Genomic DNA, 18,561 nt, shown 5'->3' on the forward strand with positions numbered 1-18,561 from the left:
TTTATGTGGACATCTGTTGCTTTGGACATCTGGTTGTGCTGGATGAAGTAGTCTTTGCTAAATCCATTGCAGAATCTTTGAAAAACATATGGTCTAGATATGGAGGAAAAACAAGCTTATCTTAATTTTAATTTTCTCATATTTCACGCTCCAAATTCAGGGAAAAGTTCTCTTTTCCAATTCCCTCTTGAATTCTCATGTAAATGTATCCTAGAATGGGAAATACACATTTTGGGCTTGATGTTCCTGTCCGGTAGAGGCAGGCATAAGTTATGATCTTTTCTGGACATATGAGGCAGCTTATGTTCGTGAGCCTAGTTCCTTCCTTGAATGCATTAGACAGGGTGTGAGCCACAAGTTTCTTGCATAAACATTCTAGCACTCTCACTGTACATACTTATTCATTCCCATGTCTGAAAAGGCCTGTATGTGCAGTTGGAAAATAGCCAGGGCACAGTGGGGAAGCCTCATATCTTAATTTAGTTTAGTCAAGAAATCTGAAAGGGGAACAAAGCATAATTTTCCTCTTGCACAAGGAATGCAAGTCATATTAGAATGCAGTTCATTGTCCTTTTATCCCCATTGTTTTTAGTTGCCAAGGGGAAAACTGTCATGGATGGGTACAGTGGGTCCTTATATGTGACAAAGATGAGATGGATGCGCATTCACACAAGAGGATTCCGAAGTGAGCCAAAGTAGCCGTAGTAAGAGAAATAGAAATTCCGGACAGTCTAAAATGTATTTGTAAAGCCATTTGAGAATAGTCAATGGATAGGAGATGAGTGTTTAAGTAGGAAACCCCTCAAGGGCTGTGCATAAGTCTGAAAGTTAGAGACGTTTCGGAGTGAGAGGTGTGATACTTGGGACCCAAGATGTAAAAGGACTTGGATCTTTAGGAGAGCGGAAGGAAATGGGAAGAAATGAAAAAATCCAGAACTGAGGGATAATTGACACTGACAGAGAAGTTGGGACCAAATTTTCATGTTTCTTTGAAGACCGAAGTTGCTGAACCATCTGACATTGGACTGAGACGGGAGACTACTTGGAAGAAGCAGGAAGTCCCAGCTATACCTTAAGTGTAACAAGGAGGTCAGAGGAGAGCCTGGACAATTCCTTAAATCCAAATAGCATGAGGAGCATTTGAGACTACCTAAACTTTGTGGATTTAAATTGTTTCATGAGTGTAAGATTCTCTTTTTCTGTGGTAAAATAACAGAGAAACTCTAAGAAGCTGTCTGGGTGTGAATTATACTGTCATGTAAATTTAGGGCATATAATAACGAGTAGAAAGCACAAAACAAGAAAAGTGTAAATCCCATGGACCTTTATTTGTAGGTGAAATTCCCCTAATTTGGGAGTGGGGGTGTAGGGTGGGGTGGGAAGACCGTAGCAGTAGTAATGTAACCTGCTAGGAGACTGAGTGGTGATTGTCTGGATCAAATTATAGGGTAAAAGCAAAAAGTATTTTTCATTATTTATTCTTTACATTCCTCTCCCAAAACCAATCTGCCTCTGCACTCTCCCTTGCACATAGAGAAATGATTATCATAATTAACTTAATGATAATAATAATAATAATAATAATAATAATAATAATAATGGGAACTATCTGTCTTAAAACTCAGAAGAGAATAGCAATTACAGAACAACATTTTTATATCCCAAATTTTTCTCTGGGAATCAAAACTCCCTCATTAATGGCTTAAAATATGTTTCACTCTGGTTGACACAATATTTGTAATTGCCCTGTGAGTAAAATTGAAATGAAATTCCTGATCATGTTATAATTAGAACGTTTTCAACAGTAATATACTTAACGTTTCTATCTTATAAAAATATGCTTACATTCCTAAAGTGTTCTTAAAATGTTGGTGATGATTAGAATGTTATGAGCTGATATATCTTCATTTTCTTGGCAGGCTGGTGCCAAGAATCCCGTTGTTCGGATATTTATCGTCGATGCCACTTACCCTGAATATGTAGGTCCCAGAGAAGTGCCCGTTCCAGCCATGATAGCCTCGAGGTATATTAATCTTAGATGCGTTCCATCTTTTAAACTGAATTTTAACACAAACTCTGAATCAGTGTTTACATTTCTTTTCTAGTGAGTTTTTGATGAGTAAACAAGAAACAAAAGTAAACAAATTAAATTGGTCTGCAAAGCTAAAAACAGACAAAAGTGAAAATCAAAAATATGTTTCTTAAATTGGTTTTAAAATAACAGCCCTTTTCACAGGTATAAAAATGACCATAGTGATCAATTTAAATGATACGACCCTCAGATATGTAAATGTCACTTTGGGAGCGATAGCCAGGTAGTAAAACTTCCGTAATTTTCTCAGCCTGGCTTTTTTCAAGTCTGGCCTGTTTTCTTTCCAAACCAGAATTTGTAGATCATGCTTATCACAGGTGCATGGCAAACAAGAGAAGCTAAACTAACCCTCTCCGTTAGCATTTTTCACTAAGATGCAGGCTATTTGCAATTACTGGTTGTAGAATTAACTATTCGGGGGTTAACTGTAGGCAGACAGGGACACAGAGCATTCTCCCTTCTCCAGCATGGTGTCCTGCCCTGTGTAGATCTTGTCTGATTAGTCCTGATTATGGCAACCTTCTAACCCTCCATCAATCCTTGTGGTCATTCTGAGTGAAGTGGATACAGGGGAGGGGTCCCCAAACCCTGCGTGGTGGGCCTCCTCACCACTTCCCAAACCCTAACAGACCAAGGCTTTGCTTCCCTCCTCCTGCCTCGTGAAGAAGAGTCAGCCAGGACTGAATGATGCATCACTAATATGGAAAAGAGCCTTATCTGAGGCTTCTGCTGGGTCTTGCCAAGGTGAATTTACTCTTGGATAATCAAAACCATCTGTATTTTTTGAATTATCTGTTATTCCCTACCCTAATCTAGTTGGTGAAAACTTGACTAAGTAAATCTCTTTTTTTAAGTGTCATTCTTTGTAGGAGGCAACTAAAATTATATAAAGAGCACCATAGAAGGAGTCAAGAGGCTTGTTTGACTATCTGTAAAATACTAACAATATAATAGTAATAGCTGACATTTTTTGATCACTCACTATGTAGCAGACATAGTTCTTAAATTTTTAAGTGCTCTTGACAAATCTTTATAGCAAACTTTAAAATAGGTAATATTATTATTCCCATTTTATATAGAAACAGAAGCACAGATAGGTTAAATAATAAGTCTAAGGTAGTATAACTAGTAGGAGAGAAAGCCAGAATCTGAGCCAGAAACCCATTCCAGCTCTGTGATTTATTTTACATCAATGTCCAAAACCTGTGGTTTATTTACGTTGATGCTTTCTATCTACAAGTTCATCCTCAGAGTCAAGTAATCATTGCTGCCATTCATTGAAATCCACTATGTGCCAAGCACTATTTGAGTTACTTTGCCAAGCATCACCTCTGACTGGTATACTCATCTGAATTTCATCTCCTGATTATGGTCAGAGCTGAAACTTGGCTTCCAACACAAACCTGCCTGGGGGGAAAGATGACCTCTCACCACCCCTGGCCCCCTCTCAACTAGTTAAACACTGAAAGATTGAATTTCCCTATGCAAAATAGCCAGTATAATGCTTTTTCCCCTCTAAACTGACCAGTAGCTTTGGCCTTAAGTCTTAAATTCTTTCCTAAGATGTAATAATCCAAAATGGGGAGAAAACTCAAGTATAAAATAATTCCATTAGATGAATGAACTCTCATAGATATTCCTTAAAAGTCAGCAGGTATATTTAAACTTTCTCTGCAGATAAAGTTTTGAATACCTTATCTAGGAATACATATTTAATGATAATAATATACATCCTTTAGGAAACAAATATTAATAAATTATTTGAATGTGATATTGGTTTATGGTTGTGACTGTCTGCTTTGATTTATTTGCAGTGATTATTATTTCAGTTGGCTCACGTGGGTTACTGATGATCGAGTATGTTTGCAGTGGCTGAAAAGAATCCAGAATGTTTCAGTCTTGTCTGTATGTGATTTCAGGGAAGACTGGCAGACATGGGATTGTCCAAAGGTAGGTTATATTAAAACCACAGAGGAGTATATCTGAAGATGAATGTACACTAATAGAGATTTATTTATAGCTGGCATTTTATATTATAAAGCCAGAATTACTGCATTCAATTCCTGAACGCTTTGCAAAACAAACAAAACCTCTATTCACAGGTTCATTCTTTTTATTAAATAAATAAGATATCTCTTGTTTTTTTGAGTGACTTTAGCATTGGTTTTGAATAGAGAAAAAAACAGATCAAACAATGTAACATTGGGAAAATCAGGTATCTATCTGTTTCTGAATTAGGATGGAAAAACATCCTTTTGAGATTATAAAACTGGCCATCAAAAAAAGCAAAATAATGAAGATGAAATGATAAGCTGGGTCTATTAGGGAAATAGATGTTCAAAGAACCAGAGACAATATGTAAATGACAGCATGTTCAATTCAATGTTAAAATTGAAAAATAAAAATTCCAAAGGAAATGGATATTATCAAAACAAAGCCAAATATTCCCATTTTAAATCAAAAATAGATAATTGAGAATATAACATAAAATATTAAATCAAATTAACCTGCTATGCTATCTTAGGAGAGTGCCTCATGCTAAACTAATTTTAGAGAGAAAAAAAAACAATACTTGAAAACTAGGTATAGATTGTTAAGTTTTAATTATTTTTATTGCTCAAATCCAAATATAATCTGTTGAATTAATGAGTCAGAAAATGACTTCACCAATCTAAAAACTTAAAAATAAGCCTGTTTATAAGCACACACATTAGATACTAAGAAATACGAAATATATTCTTTAAATAGGAAATTTGATGGGTATATTTCATGAGATTTCTAATTATGAAGACATGTCTCATTAAACCAAATACAGAATAAACCTATTTCATAAAGTAAAAAAAGCACAGAGCAATCAAAGTAAATCACTGAATTGCATCTAGAAATTAGGACATTATGTTTTGCAAGGAAGAAGTCATGTGAATCTGTTTGGAAATATATCAGGACTATAATAGTCAACATTACTCAGGCTAAAAATATATTTTCTTTTATATCATTACTGTGTCTGTAAAAAGCTTGACTAATTTTGATGGAATATGCTAGAAGCTTATTTTTATCTTATTTATATTTTGATATGCAAAACAGAAAGATGTTGGCTTTAATGCAGAATCATAGGCAGAAAAAAAAAGAGGATAGAATAAACTTGATTGTGTTAGCTAATTAGAAAACACTGGTTGGATTAGTCAGCTTTGAGTGAACATGTCTTTAATGTTTTTGTTGAATCTGGATGTTAGAAATGATTGCTTTAATTTTGTTAGTTTAAAACTATACGATTGGTCATTTAGATATTGTTTTCAATTCTTTAAAAAGTCAGGCATTTAAAAACTATGATTGCTTTGGAATCTAAAATACTAATTTATCTAAACTTGAGATAACTTTAATCCAAACTGACAGCATATATAAGATGTCCATTCAATGAGATCTGGAATATAAACTTTAATTTTATTGCAAAAAAAGAGTGATTACATTTAGGATACCAGGTTAGAATAACCTCAGGATTTCAAAACAACCTCTTTTTCAAAATAATCTGATGAATACATGGAACATGTTTTCAGGTTTAAGAACATCAGAGTATTGAATTTTCCAGCAACCACACTCATGATTAATGTGTGTGTGTGTGTGTGTGTGTGTGTGTGTGTGTGTGTGTGTGAGTGTGTATTTTGAAAACAAATAACATTTAAGGTTAAGTGACCTGTCAACATTTTATTCATGTTGGAAGTCATACCCAAAATAAAGAAGCAAAGGGAACTGGCAATAGTTACTCGTAATATAATTATATTAATGAGATTTATTAAGAAATTTACAACTTGAAGAAGAAACATCTTTCATATTATCATGAAAGATAATATTATCATTCCTTCTCTGAAGAAGGGATTAAAATTAATTTTATCCTTTTGGCTAAAAATAATGGATCAAAAAAGTTTCACTATTTTTTTCAAGTCTTGTCATGTTCTCTCTAAGGAGCTGGCCTGTCTATAGGAGAAAATCCATACTATGTTTTTAAAATATGTCATTCCCTTGTATTTTTTGACAGTGTTTTGCTCATGGTTCTCTTTCTACTTCACTGACTGTTCTTTTCCTTTCTAGCCCTTCTTCTGACTTCTCTAGAAATCCTATTATTCTCCAAGTTAGGCTAACAAGGTAGGCTAACTGCTATAACAACACAAAACCCCTCTAATAATTCAGTGGATTAATACAGTAGAAATTTTTTGCACATTCATGTATGTACTCATCCAATAGTTAGTCTAGGTAAGCAGGAAATGGTGATGGGTGGGGGATGGGGTGCTCTGCTCCACACAGTCATTAAGGAACTCATGTTGATGGCACTTCTGCTATCTTCATCCAGTGGCGTCCAAAGCTAGTTCAAGGTTATTCAAACCTGACCATCAACATCCATCTGGGGGATGGAAAAAAGAATAGAGGATCGTGTTCCAGAGGTTTTTATAGGTTAGGCTTAGAAGTAGCATGAGTCACTTCTGCTCTCACATCTTTGGTTAGAACTTATCACATGACCACATCCAACTGGAAGGGGGCCTGGAAAATGCAGCCTTGCTGTAATCCTTGAAAAAAGAGGAAATGGTTGCCAATAATTTTGCAGTTTTTGTCACAACTCTGTACTTACTCTCTTTAGATAACTTGTATCTATACCAGAGGTTTAAGTTACCATTTGCCCCTCTAATTCATTTTGAAGATTTGAACCTTTGAATATCCTTGGCCACACCTAACCTTCTCTGCTCCATCCTCACTACCACTACCTAGATTTGGGTCTTCATCACCCTTTTCTAAACATTATAATAGTCTTCCTACTCTCTGCCTCCTACTATCTTCCCCACTTCTAATCCAGTCTCTGTATCATGTTCACAATTATATTGTCCAAATTGTGATTTTGAAATCCTCCAAAGGATATACCTACAGGAGAAATCCAAACTTCCTAGGGTGGCAAAAAATTTCTCCAACATCTTGCTGATACTTCTGCATCCTCCCTCATCTTCTAACTCTTTTCCATAATCACCCTTCTCTCAACATACTAAGCCACCTGTAGTTTTCCAAGTTGACCTGCTCTGTATGCTGTTCATTCTACCCAAAAGCCTATTCATTCTTTTACGCTTATTAAATATTTGTTAAATAAATGATTGATTGTGTTATGCTAAAATATACACCAAAATAAGATTCAGTACAAATTTTAAGATTCCTAACAATTTCATAAGACTGAGAATAGAAAAAAATTAACCTAAACTTCACTGCGAAATGCCTTTTTACCTATATGACACTAAATGCTTGAGTGGTGCTAGGCCTCCATTGATGTGATAATTTCATGGAAAGTTTAACCAGAATTATGAAAGGTTTGCAATAAGATCCAGCCCTTAGATTAACCATATGTATTCAATAGTGCTGTTGGATAAGACTTTGAATATAGTCATTTTAAACTCTGGTGTGAAGTTAGTAGACTAGCAATAGTACACTCTGATGACGCAGCATAACTGGTTCAAATGTCCAGATTATATTTAAGAAAAACTGCCCTCCTAATACTATGCTTGACATGATATATATATATATACATATTTTTTTTTCCCCCTCAGGCCCAGGAACATATAGAAGAAAGCAGAACTGGATGGGCTGGTGGAGTATGATTTTGCTATCTTTTCTTTATATTTTAATGAAACCTTGACAGATTCTCAGCTTTCAAAAAATTATTTGAAATGTATTCAAATTGGCACTACTTCTTTTAATAGAAAAAATATCCAGGTAAAAAACTCAAAGGTAGTGGTCCCTGCATCAATTTTTTGCTAGACAATTTTTATGTTTCTATACTTAGAATTCTATTAAAAACAAGTTATTCCTCATGTTTCAATCAATTTTTTTCAACTGACTCTCTGATATTCATAATTAATATTGCTTCTTAAACAAGTACAGTACAATAAAGTTTTTTTTTTAAGGGAACAAAATCCCTGATCTGCTTAAAATAATATTAATAATCATTTGCCATTTGAATCCAGGAAAAATGAATACATTGGGTATCCTTGGTAATTTAGAGATAATCTAACTTAAATTTTATTGTTCACTGAAATACACACATTCATTCATTCTAGTTTTTCAGTAAAGTGGTATCAAATAGGTAAATGTGTGTTTTGTTATGGTTTGTGATCACTTATACCTGGATATTTTTGGATAGGTTTATTCAGTGATTTATGAGGATTTTTTTGTGTAAAAATTACATTTTAGGAAAATATCAATTGCATCTTAAATCGTATATTAAAAATACAAAATAAGACAGAGAATAAGTGGTATATGGTTGTTGCCACTTAATATAAACATATGGTTGAATTCAACAGCATGGGTGGGGGAAGGGAAGACTCTTCTCTGAGATTTGGACACATGCAATGAAAGAGCAAATGCTTAGGACTTGGTTTAACACATTAACGCATGATACAAGGACAGTAAAAAATTCAGAAGTCAATTCTAAGATGGTAAGTCTTGTAAAAATTCAGAGTTAAGATGAGTAGGGAGAAGGTAAATTATGAAGTAAAAATCTTCAGATATTAAAAACTCTGTGGCACACTTTTCTGGATCCAGTAATTTTATCTTCCATATATTTACTCTGCCTTCAGTTGTATTCATTAACTAGAGAATAGCTGTTACTTTGTTAATTATATACAGTAAATGTAAAATGTGTTCTAAATTAGCAAGTCACAAGTGTGTAATTCAGAAAAAAATAATGTAGAAGTCTTGTTTGAATTTCTTCTTTGCCACTATACTAAATAACAGAAAAAATTAGAGGAGTGTTCAGTGAAAGAACAGAATTTTCTAAGTTTTTTTGATTCTTGGTCAATCAGAAGCTCATCTTCCAAAAAGGTAATTCCTATATCAGCGTTTGAAAATTTGAAGAAAGGGGAAAGTTAATCTATGAATTCACTCCTATTATAAAGATTTCCAGTAAAGAACGAGGGGAAGAAAGAATACTTAAAACGTCCTTTAGTTGTGCTCTCCGTGATGATAATATAACTAGGTATACCATAAGGTAACATGTATGATGTGATTTTACAAATAGATAAACAATGATACCAATCACCTTCTCAAAGACATGATCTTAGGAATCTATATACATTTATTCTGAAAATGCTACCAGTGTTCAAAACACTTTGAGACATTTTAGAATGGGCATCTTTTGAAATCTCCTATTTATAAGAATCTTGAAGTCAACAATTTCATCTTATCAGTTTTTACTCTGTGTAGCAATCTTAGCAAACATTAGCTGAATGAATGGTTAAATGAATAAATTAGTTAATTAATTGCCTTCAAAAGCTGTAGAAACTGCTTTTTAAATACCCTCAGTGGAGAAACATATTTGTCCTTTGAGGGAAAATGAGGTCCCTACATTAAATCAAAAGTCATGCCAAAAGAAATCTAGTGAATAGATGAATTATTTATCTGCAACACATGATTTTGTGCTAGATGATTTTAATATCTGTAGCTTTAGAATTCTTTTGGGAAACATTATTTTTCTTATGTACTAATCTCAATCTCTTAAAATATGTCCAATAGTCCATAATCTTTCTAAATACAAGAAAAATTGTCAAAAATGTTTTGCAGTGATAGTTTTTAAGAGTAAGTTCATACTTTCCCAAAGCAGCTGCTTTGAAGAGGTCATTCATTAGATTTTATAAGTTCTGACATGTCTTTTGAAAAAGTCAGGCCACGACTTTGTATAGTCATAACTCCTATGTCATAGTATGCTGTATTGCTCCCTTTGACTAAAATTAAACTAGTGACTTAATAAATTTACCCAGAAATAGGTCTTTCAGACATTTGTTTAGGTAATATTTATAAGGTATACAGACAAAGTATACAGGTTAGTCATATTAGTATAAATTTAAAGAGAAATTCCTCCTTTAGAATTTGTCGAAGAGATTTAAACTGAAAAAGACCTTCAGAGATTACCTATGAATCAGAAAAGTGAGACTAAATGACTTGCTAAAAGTAACTCACCTGTTAGTTACAGGCACAAAACTAATAAATAGTTTCTGGAGAACTTTACCTATCACATACTTCCCTCTAACATGTGATAGTCAGTGTCTTAATTTGGGGCAAATAGCCTAACTTCTTTGGTATTCTATCAGAAAAATAACAACAAATTCACTTCACATAAGTCTCATTTTGCCCTATGGAGAACAGACAAAAAGGAGGATTTAATCAAAGAATCTGGTATTTAATCACTCGATTTTAGAGAACAAACACAAAAAGCATAATGTTTACCCTGCAAAGCTACATTTAAATTATTTCAAAATAATTAAGCAATACATGACATCTCCTTTAGGCTGTTAGTGAAATCCCTTGGTTCAGAAAAATAAATTTTCTATTTGATCCTTGAAAGTCTGTGCTTTTGACTGAACGTGGACCCAGTTTAGGCATCAGCCTTAGATAGGTAGGACCTCAGGTCATTTGCCAACCATGGCAAGAAATTATCTCGTGGTAAATAATCTGACTTTCCAAGTAAAATATTTTAAATGGCTTTGCATATAGACATGAGCAATTTATCAGAAAATCTATATGTAGATAAAGGGACCTGTGAAGAGGCCTGGTTAAAACTAGGACCACTGAATTATGTGTGATTATCAAGGGTACATGGGATTTGTTGCAAGAAGCACTTATCTCAGAATGCATTATGGACCTAGCTCTGGCAAAGTGAATGAGGAAATATTTCACACTCTCTTTACTTCACCCAAGTTACCTGTTCCTCTAAAACAGCTGTCTTTGGTGTGTGCAATAAAAGGGGCAAAGATAACAGTCTTTGCTTAGTAAAAATATTCTTCCTGTGTGCCTGTCATTCTAATAACTTAAAACACAGCACTCTGCCTTGTTATTCTTTTTAATTTTTCAATGAAATGAAATTTTAAGTTTTTTATCTAGAACGAAACCTTTTTAAGAGTTTCTTAACTAACTGCAGATGGCACCTTAAAACATTTTGTGACCTCAGTTCCCTTTTAGCAGTTAAGACAATGTAGAGCCCGTTTTCATCTGTCACCTTGAGGAGTGAGAAGAAGCCATTGTAAAGCGGTTAATAGTAAGTAAGTAAGTATGTCATCATTTGGCAAAGGGGACGCAGTGTCATTCTAAAATGAAAGAATGATTTGTCAGACATACACTACTGAAATTCTATCCACAACATTGCTAATCAGTGTTTCCTCTTCCTGGTACTCTTGGCTCTCAGTTTCACATAGAGGCATTCATCTTAATGCACGAAATCCCACCGAGACTGGTCTTATTAATGAAACTAATAGGGGAGTCATGCAAGTGGATGGAATGTTTGAGTCATTCCACTTTTCATTTTGTTGAAGATTTATCATTTCTATGCCAAAAGGAAAGGACTTAAGACACTGTATTAGTTTTCTAGGGCTGCTGTAACAAGTTACCCCAAACTTAGTGACTTTAGACAACAGAAATTCATTCTTTCACTATTTTGGAAGCTAGCAGGCCAAAGTCAAGATATTAAAAGGGCCACGTTCCCTCTGAAAGCTCCAAGAAAGAATCCTTCCTTGCCTCTTCCAGTTTCTTGTGGCTCCTGCCAATCCTTGGACTTCCTGAGCTTGCAAATTCATTGCCCCAATGCCTGCTTTCATCCCCACATGGCCTGTATCTCCATATCTCTCAGTATCTCTTTGTGTGATTTCTTCTTATGAGGACACCAGTCAGTGGATATAGGGCCCTTCCTAACCCAATATGATCACACTTGACTCTTACTTTGATTACATCTGTAAAGAACCTACTTCCAAATAGGGTCTTGTCTAAGTCCGTTTGGGCTGCTATAATAAAGTGCTTTAGACTGAGTGGCGTATAAACAACAGAAATTTATTTCTGACAGTTCTGGAGGCTGGAAGTCTGAGATCAGTGTGCCAGCATAGTTAGGTTTCTGTGAAAGCTCTCTTCTGGGTTGCAGACTGCCAACATCTTGTATCCTCATATGGCAGAGAGCCGACCAGAGGAAATAGACTCTCTGCTGATTCTCATAAGGCTACTAATCCCATTCCTTGGGGCTCCACCCTTATGACCTCATCTAACCCTAATTACGTCCTAATACCATCTTATTTGGGGGATAAGGTTTCAACATATGAATTTGGGGGAAACACAAACATTCAGTCCATTACAGTCACCCTCCGATGTTCTGAGTGGAAATGAATTTAGGGGAATACTATTCAGAACACTACAGACACCACATCAAATAAACTACATTTTAAAAATTATGTAGTCATAATCATCAATTTTATGAAAAAGCATCAAGTATCAGATCACGCATGGGACCATCACTAAAGAGGCTGACAGCACATTGCTTGTTTTCGTCTTGCTCAAAAGTGAGTCTCAGCAGTCTATTCAATGAATGGTGCTGGGAAACCTGGACAGACACATGCAAAAAAAAAAAGGCTGGACCACCTCCTTACACTATATACAAGAATAAATTCAAAATGGATTAAAGACTTAAATGTAAGATCTGAAACCATAAAATTTCTAGAAGAAAATATAGGAAGACACTTCACAGACATTACCCGGAGTAAGATTTTTACTGATATATCCCCTTGCATGAGGGAAGTAAGAGAAAAAATAAACATGTGGGATTACATCAAACTAAAAAGTGTTTTTCACAGCAAAGGAAACCATCAATAAAACAAAAAGGGATCTTACTGAATGGGAGAAGATATTTGCCAATGATGTATCCAAAAAGGAGTTAATATCCCAAATTTATTAAAAAACTCACTCACCTCAACTCCAAAAAAAAAACAACCCAATTAAAAAGTGGGCAGAGGACACGAAGAGACATTTTTCTAAAAAGGACATACAGGTAGCAAACAGACATATGAAAAAATGCTCAACCTCACTAATCATTAGAGAAATGCAAATAAAAACCACAATGAGATACCACCTCACCCCAGTCAAAATGGCTATCATCAATAAATCAACAAACAACAAGTGCTGGCGAGGATGTGGAGAAAAGGGACCCCTTGTGCACTGTTGGTGGGATTGCAGATTGGTGCAGCCACTATGGAAAACAGTATGGAGGTATCTCAGAAATCTGAAAATGGAACTAGCTTATGACCCAGCAATTCCACTGCTAGGTATCTATCCGGGGAAATCCAAAACTCTAATTCAAAAAAATGTATGCACCCCTATGTTTATTGCAGCACTATACACAATAGCCAAGACATGAAAACAATCAAAATGCCCATTGGTAGATGACTGGATTAAGAAACTGTGGTACATTTATACAATGGAGTATTACGCAGCCATAAAGAAGAATGAAACCTTACCATTTGAAACAATATGGATGGACCTAGAGAACATTATGTTAAGCGAAATAAGTCAGACAGAGAAAGACAAATACCATATGATCTCACTTATATGTGGAATCTAAAGAAAAGAATAAATGAATGAACTAATCAGAAACAGTCTCAGAGACATAGAGGAAAAACTGAGGGTTGCTAGATGGGAGGGGGGTGGGGGCGGTGGGGATAAGGGGGAAGGTGAGGGGATTAGAAAGCACAGTCAGTAACCACAAGATTGCCACAGGGATACGAAAGTCAATTTGGGGAATGCAATCAATAATGTTGTAAAGATTTTGTAGAGTATATGATGGACACTTGTCTCGTTAGAGAGACCACCTCAGGGATGATGTAGATGCCTGATCACTGCACTGTACACCTGAAGCTGAAGCTGAACAATAATGAATGTCAACTACAATTATATATATTTATATATATATATATATATATATATATATATAAATGTAATCATATATATATAAATGTACATTACATTTATATATATATATAAATGTAACTATATATAGTTACAAGAAGCGGAGTACAGCATTAGGAATAGAGACAGTGAAAATGTAATGGCTGTGTGCGATGTCAGGGGGGAGTGGATGGGGGAGGAGGGTTGTCACTGTGTGAGGGATATAAATGATAAATGTCTAACTATTACGTTGTTTGGTGCACCTGAAACTAATAAAAAAATGTTAAAAGAAAAAGTAATATGGAATAAAAAAGCGGTTCATGGGAAAAAAATGGGTCTCAGACTGGGTGTCAGCAGGATCTGTGTTCGTAGCTAGAACATACTGGCAGTATTTTCATTGCTGTTACTTCATCAGATCTAAAGGAGCACAACATCTTGGTTCACTGTCACATAGAAGCACTCCGCTAGAGAGCTGGTTTGGGTTTGTGTGATACAAAGTAGCTCTTTCCTCAGGTAGCTCGTTCACCACTTTACTGTCCTTTAGAAACCCGATGACCAGGATTGTGAAGAAGCCAGCAAATGTAAGACGAGCCTATATTTTTTTAACGGGAAAAGACTACCAGCTAAAATTGAGTGTGAGGACACTGGCAGGGTTTCTGTTACCTGTACCAGTCAGGATGTTGAGATGTGGCTGGCTCTGCTCCAGGGCACACCAGCTGAGTGTCAGGGACTCCTTAAGGCATGGAGAAGTTCCCAGCAGGGACCCTGGGGAGAGGTCAGGGATGGGTAATGAGGTCTGCTGTGCTCCCTGAGCTCCAGGAGCAACCTCCCTTGCTTGTCCAGGGTAACATTTTCTCTCAAGTCCAGAAGTTTCTCCTTACTGTTGAAAACTGTGGCTAGCATGTCATGATATATATATATATATTTTTACCAAAACTGTACATGCATTTATTCTTTTTTTTTTATTAGTTTCAGGTGCACACGACAAAGTAATACTAAGACGTTTATCATTTCTATCCCTCACACCGTGGACCCCCCTCCCCCCATACACTATCTCTCTGACATCGCACCGAGCCATCCCATTTCATGTCATGATATTTTAATCTTTAAAATGCCTTCACTAAATAAATCATTGGCATTATGTGCTTCCCATCAGACAAATCAACAATTAAAAGGGCCATCAACCTTTATTCGAGTCACACATTGGTCAAATACCCCATGTTGAAGTTTGACTTGGTTAAATATCAAGATGCAGGTGTAATTCCTTTAACTCTGTTTCAAACCACAAAATCTCAGAACATAGAAATTCAACCAAATTAAACATTATAAACTCAGGGGTATGTAGTAACAATTAAGCAGTAATTGGAATGTGTCAGCGCCTTTTAGAATCCCTAGAAAAGCTGTCTGTCTGAAAGGATGGAATGTCAGATGTGAGTGATGGAAGGTTGGAAAGGCAAGGCATTCTGGTTCCTATACGCATTGCTTTGAAAACATCTATAGTTTTAGTTTGGTTTGTCTTTTAAACATAACCTCTGTTGTGTTTTTTTTTTCAGTTCTTTGTTTCAGCACCAGTTTTCAGCTCTGATTCCACTTCATACTACAAAATATTTAGTGACAAGGATGGCTACAAACATATTCACTATATCAAAGACACTGTGGTACGTTCCTTCCAACATTTATCTCCTCAAAGATCATTCACTTGAGGTTGCTCAAATAATGCTCAGCTTCACACAACATACTGTTTGTCTTTTTATAGGAAAACGCTATTCAAATTACAAGTGGCAAGTGGGAGGCCATATATATATTTAGAGTGACACAGGATTCACTGTAAGTATTGCATGAAGCATGTTGCACCATTCAGGGTTTAATTGGCACTGACGGACGTACAAATGATACTACGCCACCTCTTTTAGTTAAAAGCATTTGTGTTACTTCCTCTATAGTTTTGTTCAGACAGCTGTGGTTTCATTAAGACTGCACGTTCTTTACTAACTAGTCAACATGAGTTCCTTTTGGAAAGACTATCTACTGGGTGGTCATTTATCTTCTGACACTTGGTAATTAACTGTACAATTAAAAAAATGTAACTGGTTCTAAAGACAAATTTTACTCGTTAGCACTTGAACAATGAACAAGTTTGAAAAGTCCGTGGAGTGCAGCCCAGGGATATAAAAAATTTTCATAGTGATTCACTGTTATATAAATTTAAATGATTATCTATAATAGCTATCATTTATTAAGCAATTACTGTGTACCACATACTGTAAAGTAGAAACAATTATTCCAGTTTCACAGATAAGAAAAACCAATATTTGGAAATTTAATTAACTTGGCAAGGTGACATAATTGGTTAGTGGCAGAATTAGGATTCAAACTTAAAACACATTAAATCTAATGTTCTTACTGTTTATGTTGATACAGGACTTCTTCCTTTCAGTTCTTTCTTTTTCAGTCCATCCTGTATGCTCTCTAAATAAAACACCTTAAAATAATCATTTATGATCAGACTTCTCTAATCAACAATGTACAGTTCTCTTCCCTCACTCCTAATAAAGTCCAAATTCACAGAACTCTCTTATAATCTGCCTGCCATTAGCTGGAATTCTAAGGGCCAAAGAGGAGGATCATTAGTACAGGCTCACTGGAAAAAACCTATCAGAAACCAATTGCCAATCCATGGAATTCTTTGAACAGTCAGCAAAGGAGTTTGGACATTATGTGTAGCAGCCATTAAAATCGTCTATGTAAGAGTGACAAGATAAAAACAATGGGAGATTTCAGACACAACATGTTTAGGAGGTAGGAGAAAACTGAATACAGGAAGCCCCAGCGATAATCATAATCTAGGCCTGAGATAATAAAGGCCTGAACCAGGATAGTGGCAATGACATATGCACTCCTTGAGGGAAAATCTATGCCACTGGCTTTTCGCATCCTTGGCCCTTGGTATACTGCCCGACACAGAGCCAGAGTTCAATAAATAACTGCTAAATGAATGAGAGCAAAGGTGGATAGACAGCGAAGACACATGGAGGCTGAAGAGGACTGGTGAATTAGTGGCTGTGAGGGAGAAGGGAAAGGAAAGAGAAAAAGTGAACTCGGTTGCACGTGTTAGAGATAAAGACAATTGTGAAACCTTAGGCATAAGAAAACTGCTGGGGGCTGTTTGGAAAAAATACTGAGTAGTTGATTCCCAGGTAGTTTGAGATGATGTGGGAAAGAGGAGCACAAGTGATGATTGGAGTCATGTGAAGTTAGTGAAGACATGTAGAAGGATGCTGGTTTAGAAGATAAATTTAATACTACAAGTGAGTTATATACTGCTGCCTCTTCCTTTGACTTGGGAATAGCAAGGCTTTTATTTCAGTGAGGGCAGAGAAGTATTGGGGCTGCTGGACAGTCCTGAGAATTAAAAATTGGTAACCAAACTTCTCACACCCTGTTACGCTCTGCCGAGAGAGACAGAAAGAGAGAGAAAGAGACATAGAGAGAGAGAGAGAGCCTTTGTAATATTTAGATGAACTCACAGAGGAGTAAAAATCATGCTGCTAAATTGGATTTCCCACTCCATCGCTATATTAAGACAGATTAGAACAGCGACTGGGACACTTAAATAAAAGTATGTTCTCTTGTGACTTGTTTTGCATCTGGGTAATTTCACATGCCCCTTAGTGTGGATGAGTTTCCTGATTTATAGCAAACTTATGTACTGTCAGGGCATCTATAAAAGAAATACAAAATGTGTTCAGAATCATAAACAAAATTAAATAATATATCATAGAGAAACCAGTAAACTGTTAATCATTGAAAAAGAAATGGGTGATATTAATTATTTAAATATTCTAGTTTATTTTGCGTGGCTCATAACTAATGAATCAGAATATAATATTCCTATAACAAAAAGAGCACTCTGTATAATTCACTCTCTCCTATGATTTGAAAGTCAGAGTAAGTATCCAAAATTCAGAGTTATAAACAGCAGTGATTTATGTACATAAGTGCCAATTAATAAATAATCTCATGAACTATTTATTAATAATTTATTAGTTTACAAAATAATAGTTCATTTATTAGCTATTAATAGAGTAGTTTCGATGAACATTGGACTATATTTTTAATATATTAGTAATATACCAGCAATCCTGTCACAATTTAGTTATCAATAATTATTTAATAACTTCTGAATATATTTTCAGGTTTTATTCTAGCAATGAATTTGAAGGCTATCCCGGAAGAAGAAACATCTACAGGTAATGTATGTCAACTCACTCTAGCATTTTTATATTTTGATATTTGTATAAAAATCTTCAGAGTCCTCAGGATATAGAGAATATTTTTTTAAAGTCTGAAATGTAATAAAAATAATTTACGAATTAAGATAAAACATTCAGAGACTGTTGTATACTACATTAGTATAAAATTATATACCCTCAAAACATTCGCTAACTCAATTTTTTTTCCCAAAAAGAAAAACCAGAACCAGTAAATTCTAATGCTGATATATAAACATGACACTGAATAATTCAACTAAATTGAGAGGAAATGGAGGATATTCATCATTCACATTTATTAAGTTCCTACTGTGTACCAGGCATTGTATTTATTCCCATAGTGGGTGATTGCCTTTAATACTCAGATGACTCACTTTGTCATAAGCCTATTATGATTGGAAGGAATTAATCTCTGTTCCTAAATTAGTGTTTAAGTTAGCACGGTGGTCTCCCAGCTGATTGGAATGGTGCCCT

The 18,561-nt window shown here is 35.3% G+C and overlaps 1 protein-coding gene across 2 annotated transcripts in view; it reads left to right on the top strand.

Annotated features, from left to right (window-relative positions):
- FAP (fibroblast activation protein alpha) overlaps positions 1-18,561 on the top strand; it is a 70,962-nt gene that overhangs the window by 24,294 nt on the left and 28,107 nt on the right. The window contains exons 10-15 of one of the 2 annotated variants that reach the window (XM_033112008.1): positions 1,920-2,023; positions 3,907-4,042; positions 7,672-7,716; positions 15,370-15,474; positions 15,573-15,643; positions 18,013-18,066. In XM_033112008.1, coding sequence (XP_032967899.1) covers positions 1,920-2,023; positions 3,907-4,042; positions 7,672-7,716; positions 15,370-15,474; positions 15,573-15,643; positions 18,013-18,066 — 515 coding nt within the window. The remainder of the gene's footprint in view (positions 1-1,919; positions 2,024-3,906; positions 4,043-7,671; positions 7,717-15,369; positions 15,475-15,572; positions 15,644-18,012; positions 18,067-18,561) is intronic. The other variant, XM_033112009.1, reaches the window with a different exon arrangement.

Source organism: Rhinolophus ferrumequinum, chromosome 8, assembly GCF_004115265.2.
Source record: "Rhinolophus ferrumequinum isolate MPI-CBG mRhiFer1 chromosome 8, mRhiFer1_v1.p, whole genome shotgun sequence".
NCBI lineage: Eukaryota > Metazoa > Chordata > Mammalia > Chiroptera > Rhinolophidae > Rhinolophus > Rhinolophus ferrumequinum.